The following is a 10,380-nucleotide window of genomic DNA, read 5'->3' as shown; positions in this document are numbered from 1 at the left end:
TCCTGTGTGGCGTTGTGAGTTGGAAGGCAGAAAGAGATTGAGCAGTGAGGGAGAAGAAGGGAACCGAACGACTGAAAACCGAATGGTGGAGGCGATGGAGGTGTTTGCCGCGACGGATTTCTGGTTCTTGTGGTTTGCAGGTTTGGGGTTGGCAAGGATGATGGAGGTGTGTGCCGCGACGGCGCGTTAAAGAAGGGAGAGTGGTAGTAGTAGCGGTGACCATGGAGATTCCGCTGTTGGCTATGAATGTTGTACGAAACTCGCGATTTAGGTTGGTGCTAGAGGAGGAAGACTCGTTATTTGCTGCATGTTTGATGGCGTCGCATCGCAGATGGAGATGTGGTGGTTACATGTTCTCGCGTTGAGTGATGCGATTGTTACGGCGACGACGGCCTGAAATGAGCTTTGCTACGCAGTGGTGGTGGCGGCCTAAGGTTTTGGAAGCGCGAGGAAGATGATGCGCGAAGATGGTGATCTGGCGAGCTGAGACCCTGATCAGAAATACATTTTCAACAATTAGGACTTAGGTGGTGGAGAAGATGATGGAGGTGCGAAGATGATGGTTGGTTGTGACCGTGGCGCCGGCGGTTAGGGTTAGGTGGTGGCTAGGGTTTCTGTGTAGGAGAAATTAGGGCTTATGGAGATAGGAGATGATGATGACGTGTTAAGCGTGATGTGTCATTTAACTATCAAATTGAATAGATAACTTAAAAAACAAAATCACTATTTTCTTTAACATTCTATTTTATTTTGAATAACATTTAAAAAAATACACACTTTAAACATAGGATATTTTAATAATTTTTGTTTTTAATTGAAAATAAAAAATAAAATAAAAATTAAAAATTATTTAACTAATCTTAATCTTAAATCTTAAAATTTAGAATTCATAATATATAAAAATATTTTTCTCAATTAAAATTTGTATACTTTAAGAAATTACACAAGTTAACAAATTTATTTATACATATATATATATATATATATATATATATATATATATATATTATGCATATTTTACAAAATTAAATATGAATCTTAATTAATATAAACATTTTTTATTAAAATTAGAACAAATATAAATAATGACTATAAATAGAAATCTAATTATTTGACTTGTGTCAAAATCCATTTAATACCAAAAGAGAATTAAAAGTCAAGTGAAATTCTTGGTTGACTTAATTTTCTTGTCTCCTATATGTCCAAAATATCTAGCTAACCACTTTCATTTAAATCTTTCAATCCATAAAAATACTAAACTATATTTATTTTGACTTTGACCTGAACCAACGTGATATTACACAAAAAATAATATAATATATGTAAAAATCAAGGTGAATATATTATTTCAATTTAGTTCATCACATAAAAAAAATTATTATAACATTTAAAGGATAAAGCGAAGAAGAAAATTATAGAAAGAGAAATACGAGATAAAATATGTATTGAATCACAGATAGATGAATAAAAAAATATTATAATACGAATGATTTCATGAATAATAAATATAACCTTTTACTACAAACTAAATTTGATAAAATAATTAAAAGCTTCACACAGGAACTTGTTTATAATTTTATTATGTTATAATTACGGATTATTTTATAATCTGTATTCTAAATTTTACTTGTTAGCTCTATAATAAAAAGTATTCACTTTAATTTTTATACTTCTACAATTGATCTCTATAAATTTAATAGATAAAGTGATTAAAAATGGTGTATCTATAAAAACAATTAAAAAATATATGTTTTAAAAAACGAGTAATTAACCTTTTATTATTTCATGGCTCTATTGAGAATTCAGGTCTCACGCGCTGGTGCTGGGGACGCGCTGGTGCTGGGGAGCACAGAGACGGCGTCGTTTCCATGGACTAAATTTGCACGCGCCCACATTACAATGCTAAACTAAATTTGATGCAGAAGCATACAATGAGACTCAAATGAAAACGAACACAAAAAGAGAAATTAAGAATATCAATTTCACACCAAGCTTGCTCCGTAGATCACAACTTCTACTCCACCCAAAGGTACCTTCTTTTCACTCCCTCTCTTCCTTTTCTTTTTTATTATTATTGTTTTTCAATCTCGTTAATGGTTCACATTTCTCTCCCTTCAGATGTGCGATTTGGCTATGATCAAGTCCAAGTGATTATCCAGAGATCGAAATAAAAGTAAAATCAAGCGCTTTGGGGTTGTTAATGTTGAAAAGTGCCAAGGCGTTACTCAAAATTCGTTGTCAGAATCAAAATCGAGAGAGAAACAGAAGAATAGGGTTTGATTGATGGGGTGTGACTGTGGGGGGAAGTTAAATTTGAGAAAGCCTCATTTTTATGAGGTTTATTCCTCTGCCTTCAGCTCTCACAGACTGGTAACTGTCCAATTTTTCTCTCTATCTCTCTCACTCTCTGCTGTTCTCGCAGACCTAGCTTCATTTTCCCAAAGTATATATTTAACTACCCTTATGAATGAAACCAGAAAATTCAATCTTAAACTTAGGTTTTACAACTTATGGTGCTCCTTTCGCTTTTTCGCACAATGTGTTATGACTAAGCATCATTATGCTACTGCAACAATAACAGGGTAAAGTGTGTTTAAATGGGAAAATATATGCTTTTTCTTTAAAGAAAATTCTGTGTTACTTAAAAGTTTTTAACTTTTTTTTTTGTCTGAAAGGCACTATTTGTTATCAAGTTAACTAGAAAACGACAACAGTAATATTGTTTTTTACACACTTAGTTGGATTATCCTATTCATGTTCTAGTGTTGCCTAGTCCTAAAGAGGGCTTGAGAAATGTTTGATGTCGCTATCCAATAATGTTTATCATAAATTTCTTGTTGGAATCTTTATGTTTAAAAGTAAGTTATCTTTTATGCAGAAAATTCCAGATGGATTTTTGTGTCGCATGGAGGGAAGGACGTACGGGTCATTTTCATTGACTGGTCCCAGTGGAAACGTATGGACAGTGCACTTACTTAAGCAGGACAATGATCTATTCTTCCATCATGGATGGTCGTCATTTGTGGTGGATCATCGTCTAGAATGTGGTGACCTTTTGGTTTTCAGATACGAAGGTCATTTGCATTTCACCGTCCAAGTATTTGATAAGGATGGATGTGAGAAAGAGGCAGCATTTATGTCTGAATGTAGTCAAAGTTCGAGTGACTTTGAGGAAATTGTTGGACAGAAAAGAGATGTGAAGGAGAGTTCTTCTTTGGATATTGCATTTGATGGTGTTGCTAAGAAAAGGAGAGGTTGTAAATATGAGAACCGGGAACATGAACCAGGGTTTGTTGGTAAAGAACTATTGCGATATGAGGTAGTAAGACCGATTAGAATGTTCAGAGAAACTGAAGAAACTTCGAAAGCTTGTTTGGCTAATGATAGCCTTGTGCCTTTTCACATGGACCATCGAAATGAAGGTACAGTTGCTTTGATCAAATTCTGGTTCTCACACAAAATGATCTATTAAAATTTTTCTAATAATAAGTCTATACGTGTCTAGAAAAACTTATTTTGCATTAAAATCATTAATTATATGCCACAGTATACTTTTCTTTAGTACTTGTTCCTTTAAGTATGATATGTGAAAATACTATCTAAAATACAGTTTATTGACAAAGTCATGAACTCATGATTGCTCGAATTGTTCAATGTAACGCAGAGGCTGCCATCCTGTACAGAAATGGAAAGGAAGATGGTCATTATTTTCTTGGTGGAGTTTCATTATCAAATGTATCAGCACAAGATGAGAAAAAAGTTGCTCAGTCTTTTACTTCCAAATTTCCGTATTTTGTTAGAATCATGAAAAGCTTCAATGTCAGTGGTTCATATACTCTGGTGAGTTGTTAGTTTCCAAACAATGTTGTTTTATGACTCTACACTAAGTGCTAAGTTACTTTCTTAGTGTTTCATTGGCTTGAGAAATTGAATTGATATATATTATCTTTTTCCTTGAAAGTCCTTCATCCTTCATAAACATAGGATGAAAAGCATTTCAGATGTACACTATTAAAAGATGCCCTGATTGAAACTTTCATCCATACAAGTCCGAATTAGTGAAAGTCAACCTTGGTAGATTGGAACTATTATTTTCCTTGCACTTAAATGCATCTTGGAGTGATTTTCCCACACCCAGAATTATCTATAGTACTTAGAGGTTTTTTCTTATTCGCTGTGCCTGCCATTAACCTTGAAATTTTGCTTCTCCCTGAATGTGCACGGGGATCAATTTCTTGCGGATGCTGATTTACAAATTTTGTAATGCAGAATATCCCATATCAGTTTTCCATGGCGCACCTTCCCAATTGCAAGATAAAGATTATTCTTCATAATTTGAAAGGAGAACATTGGACTGTCAATTCTGTGCCAACAACTAGAGTGCATACTAGTCACACACTTTGTGGAGGATGGATGGCTTTCGTTCGTGGTAATAACATTAAGATTGGAGATATCTGTATTTTTGAGCTTGTGAACGAGTGTGAATTACGTGTTCACATTGCTGGGGTTGGAAAAGATGGTCTAGAAGACGACCAGGTTGGAAGAGTGAATGCAGGGCATGCTGGAACTACCAGATATATGCCAATGAATGCTAAAGTAAACTCAAAGTCCATAAGAAAAGTTGATCTATCAGATAAAAAATGGCCCAAGATTGGTCAAGAAACTGTTTTATCCATTGACCTTAAGAAATCTGGTAGAGCTTCAAATACTTCTAAGAAGATGGGCCTTTGCCCTCAGTCCAAAGCTGCCCATAAAAAGTTGGGTAAGTTTTTTCATTGTTTGCCCAATTTGTGATCCACTAACATTCCAATTACATGTCAGTTTTATATCTTATTTTGTAACAAATTTCTATGAAATTTTTTCATTTTCAGAAAAAAAAGGAAACCAGCATAACTCAATTCCTTGAGAATTGAAACTGTTTCACTTTGCTACTGAAAGGAAAAACAAAATGAATAAATATTGAATACTTTCCTTCTTTTAAGGTTTCTAACTTCCAAATTATGACTTATGTTTTGAACTCTAAACAATGACAGCTACTCCGAGGAGACATCGGGTTGAAGATGAGCTAAGCTCACAGGCTAAATCTGGTTTGAGAATGTTGTTTGCACTGGATGAACAAAGAGTAGCTCAAGCTTTTAGTTCCCCTTTTCCCAGTTTTGTTAAAATCATGAAAATGTTCAATGTCAGTGGCTCATACACTTTGGTGAGTTATGCACAACCATTTAGTATCCATATTTACATTTTATTATCTCTCTCTCTCTCTCTCTCTCTCTATATATATATATATATATATATATATATATATATATATATATATATATATATAATATGAATGTTAAGTTATTTAATGTCTGTTACATTGTAGAAAATTCCATACCAGTTCTCAGCTGCACATCTCCCAACTTACAAAACTGAAGTTATACTTCGTAATTCAAGAGGTGAATGTTGGACTGTGAACTCTGTACCAGATGCAAAAGGCCGAACAGTTCACACCTTTTGTGGGGGTTGGATGGCCTTTGTTCGTGACAATGACATAAATTTTGGTGACACATGCATTTTTGAACTGGTTACTCAATGTGAGATGCAGGTGTACATATCTGGGGTCGGAAAGGAAGGGCCTGACCATCAAAATGCCCACTTAAAACTTGACAGATTATCTATCCTTCCATCTACCTGCTAACCTTCTTTTCTGTTTCTGAGAATCAATCTCCACTGAGGATGTTTGTTTTCTGAGTCTCAGATCTTTTGTTTTATGTACATATTTCAGTAATTTCATCCTCTTTGATCTATATTATATATGTGTATACATATATATGTGTGTGTTACATGTCATGATCCTAGAATATAACCAGTTTATTAATTAGTCAAGTCGACTTAAGCTAGGTGTGGATAGTTAAACCAGTTACACTGAATATCTTTATTATAAACTTTATCTCGTTTAGGCTTTCAGTTTCCTTACCTGACTTTTAATGAAAAGAAATATTAACTTATATTATTTTATAAATATATTTCTAGAATTTCCCCCCATATTTTAGCACTTTAACTTTTTCCCACAGATTTTACAGTCTTGTTTTTTAATTTTCGTATTTTACCAATCCATTGAATATTCAACTATATATAATAAAAGGATATTTTAAATTTTGAAATCAAGAACTGAAGCTGGTTCGGTATTTGAATCTTATTTTTAGGAGTTAAAATGTGATACATTCTTACGCGTCTAAGTAGTCCAGATAAAATCGATATCTAAATAGCAAAATTATAAGATCTTATAATTTTACATATAGTATTTAAAAGTTAAATTTTAAAGACGGCTAGGATCGTCCAATAAAATTATAAATACACTTAATTTTTTTTTCTGTTTAACCTAATTAAAAATTAATATGATTAAAAATAATATAATTAACAAATTTTCTTGTTGCCAGCATAGATGACCGAGGTAGTCTCGTCCTCTACTGCTATTTAGGTCGATGTTTGTTTGTCTTGGAAATACTTAAAAAAATATAATGAAAATACTTAAAAAAACTTAGTGGCAAAATTCACTATAGTGTAATTGTATAATATTTTTTTGTTTATTTAAAATGTGAAGGTTTGTTTATATATATATATATATATATATATATATATATATATATATATATATATATATATATATATATATATTATACTCAATTTTTAACATGTTATTTTTTTTGTATTTACGTTGATATTAATTAAAATTGTTAAGATTTAAAATATATCTAAACATGCCTAATGCCGGTTATATTTTCCTTTTTATTATAACTCATAACTTACACATTCTTTTTTACATTCTATGTTTTTTATTGGCATTTTATTTTTTTTTTAAATTTAAGTTAAGTTATAATGCAAAGTGTATTTATTAATAAACGTCTGATTCATATAATTAGTTTTATTCAATTATTCGATCTCTAATAGTATGGAACATATAGTTTGTTTAATTTTAATAACTATCAATTAACACAAATCTTAAATTTATATGCACTATTTAATTTGGCATTTAATATTTTGGAGAATTAAATTAATTATTCAGTTTCTATGAGGATTAATTCGTTTATTCTATGACATTAAGTCAATAAATGCACAACAATTCTAACTGGTAAATTAATTAGCAATTATAAAATCAGTTAATTATTTTTGTATATGAATATTTAAATCATTCGTAATGTTAATAAAAAAATGTTTGATGCCAGCAAATAGATCAGAGAAGACACAAAACACATAATAATATGTATTTGTTGATTTGCTTAAAGAAACCAAAGTTTTCTATAAACAATAAACAACATTTTATTTTCTTTTTTTTATTCTATTTAAATTTTAAAAATAATTTCTCCCTCAGTTTCTCTTCACCATGATTGAAGTCTCATTTCCTACAAGTAGTCTTTCAATGTATGATTACCAGTAGCTCTGGGTTTGCCATGTCACTGAATCTTGACCTTTTCTTTTTTGTAATTATATTTTTTGTATAATTAACCTTTTCATTGATATTTTAATTTAAAGAAAGTTAAAAAGGTAAATGTATAATACCATTATGTATTTTAAAACTTGAATAAAAGCATTTAATGGATTAATCTTTGTAAACTATTTCATCTCATTTTTAAATGAAAATTCATCCTTAAAAATTTAAAAGTCATCTCCAACCCAATATTTAAAAGATATAACTTTTTTTTCACATTTATTTGGATAAATAGATATATCATTACATGTCCTCCTACTTCTCTCTTTACTATATCAATAATTAATTAAATAATTAAAAAATAAATAAAAACCATAATAAATAAAACATGATATTATAAGATAATTAATATACATTTTTTTTCAGCATGAAATATCAAATAGTTATAGTATATAATTATTACATATGATACCAAGTAACAATAAAATAATTACACATAACAGTAAAAATATCAATGTCTTACAAATAAACTACAAAAAATTGAGTATCAAATAAAAGTTAATATAAATTTTTTACATTCCCAACTAAATTAATTGAAAATATTTTACTAATTTAAAACGGAAACTAATCTTAGGCCGGAGAAAAGGGAAATAAAACTATCAATATGTATGAAAACGTAATTAGATGGATATGTACACACTTTTCATCATCATCCTTAATTTAAAAAATTAAATATTATTCATACTTAATTAATGTAAAAATTTTCCATCCGATTGCAAAGTTATAAATTATATCATTATATTTATTATTGTTATGAGTAGAAATTACAATAATTCATGTAGTGTGAAAATAATAATAATAATAATAATAATAATAATAATAATAATGAACACCATTTTAGTTTGTTTGTGAAATTGTACATTACGATAGCTTATTAAATGATAATTTGAGCTTTTTTACAATTTTATCAAAAACAACTTTAAGAAAAAAAGAAGATGTTTTCACAAATTAAAGATAAAACTGAGTTATTTTTATTTTTAAAATTATGAACTTTATCTTCTTCTGTAATCAATAATATTGATGGTGGATAAGACTTCGTAATTCGTTACTGACAAAATTCTTCACAACCATAATTGCTGGTTGAATTAACACACCCCAATACCAAATTACACATCTTTTTACGAAACTCATTTTTACGATAAAACAACATTTACTCATATAAAAAATTATTTTTATTAACTAAAAAATTTCATTTATTCAAAAGATTATTTAAAAATAACTTTTTTGCATTTGGAAGGGGTGTTTTACACTTCAACATGTTTATGCAGAAAAGAAAAATTAGGGTTTTGAAGATTGCATGAATAATAATAATGTGTTGAATTGTAGCATCAATCGCTTACTTGTTCGATGCACTGTGCTGTCTGTGATTTCTTCAGATACAGCTTTTTGAAAATCGGACCTATGTTTAGCTTCTGCCATTTCAATTCCAAGACAAAACTAGTAAGTTCTAGAAATTATGACAACAAAAATAATCCAAATTTAACCATCAATGTTTATTAAAATAATTTTAACATGAAAGTAGTAATTAACCTAATCCAAGAAACTAACAGTAATTTATTTTTAATTTTTGTCATTTTTGAAAGATCCTTAACTTAAGTTCTATCTATATTACTTAAGTTAAGTTCTAAATAACATTGGTTGAAAAATATTTCGTTTAGCATCAACTAAAAATAATTTTAGTTCAAATTAACTGAAAATAATTATGTTTAACACTAGTTAAGAAACACTATTCATTGTATTAAGAGACAATTAATTTAACTAATACCGATTGAAAATTAACACAACATAAAAGGTATTTCATATTAAATTCTCTAAATTCAGTTTTAAAATATTATACTTCTGGATATATTTGTCTTTAAGGATATAAATATTGTTTTTGGCCCCGTTAAATATATATAAATATTTGAATGGTATTGAAATTACAATTTGTATTTTTATATTATAAAAAATTTATTGTTAGTTAATCAATTTAATGAGATTACTTTAACCTCTATTAGTATCAAGTTGAATGGTTTTAAACACGAGGTAAAACTTATCCATTAGCTTAAAATGTGTGCTTATGTTATAATTTTTAAAAAAATACACTATTTACTTCCTTAAAATTTTAGAAACCAAATAATACCAAATCCATGTCCTAAACTCTTAGTATATTTTTTCCTGAGAACAGAAAAAAAAAATGCATTGTTTGACTTACTAATTTATATTGCTGTAATAAGTAGAAGCATGTTCTCTCAGTTACTAATAATGTTGGTTGTAAAGTCGTCCTGCACACCCTCTTTTTCGTTTTCATTTTCACTTCTTTGTCTTTCTTTCTAAAAATTAATCTGTTCTTTATTCTAATCTTTTTTTAAGAATTTAGTCACATATTACAATAGCTAAGGAGTTTATGATTCTTTCTAATGATGAAAATTCCAAACAAAATAACCACATCGATACCCAGAAAATCCATAATTTTACGGTATTAAAAGTATTAATCAACTTCACATTTTGAACAATAATGTTTTTCACAATAATTTCTTAACTTTCTCATATTTAAGTTAACATATAACTACAACATTTATACCTCCTCACCGTTCTTTCCCTACAACAAAGTTTCACCACTTAAGATTGTTATAACTACATAACAAAAAGTTCAATTAGACTTCAATAACGGTTTTGATACCATATTGTAAGGTGAATTTTAAGTCTAATTCAACTCCACAAAATCTGCTTGTAAGGTGAAACTAGTATCCCACTTATATATTATAATTTGACCTTATCTCTAGTCGATGTGAAACTTCTAACAGATTGGTTGTACAAAAATTGAAGAAACTTGACCTTACCTTAAGATGAAATCGGAATATATGATAAAAACCTTCACATTAACCACCTCCATGACTTTGGATATTAAAAAAAACAAGGAATCTTGA

At 29.4% G+C, this 10,380-nt stretch overlaps 1 protein-coding gene across 1 annotated transcript; it reads left to right on the top strand.

Moving 5' to 3' along the window:
- Nucleotides 1-1,868: 1,868 nt before the first annotated feature.
- LOC124824372 (B3 domain-containing protein Os01g0723500-like) lies at nucleotides 1,869-5,789 on the top strand. The gene is made up of 7 exons (XM_047296801.2): nucleotides 1,869-2,029; nucleotides 2,119-2,370; nucleotides 2,879-3,422; nucleotides 3,665-3,840; nucleotides 4,270-4,762; nucleotides 5,034-5,203; nucleotides 5,366-5,789. Exons 2-7 carry the CDS (start codon nucleotides 2,284-2,286, stop codon nucleotides 5,678-5,680), a joined length of 1,785 nt encoding a protein of 594 aa, XP_047152757.1. The 5' UTR covers nucleotides 1,869-2,029; nucleotides 2,119-2,283; the 3' UTR covers nucleotides 5,681-5,789.
- The last annotated feature ends 4,591 nt before the right edge of the window (nucleotides 5,790-10,380 follow it).

The sequence above is a fragment of the Vigna umbellata genome, chromosome 1 (assembly GCF_029865625.1).
Source record: "Vigna umbellata cultivar VRB3 chromosome 1, Vumbellata_1.0, whole genome shotgun sequence".
In the NCBI taxonomy this organism is placed as follows: Eukaryota; Viridiplantae; Streptophyta; class Magnoliopsida; order Fabales; family Fabaceae; genus Vigna; species Vigna umbellata.
This window is presented reverse-complemented; position numbering and strand designations above follow the sequence as displayed.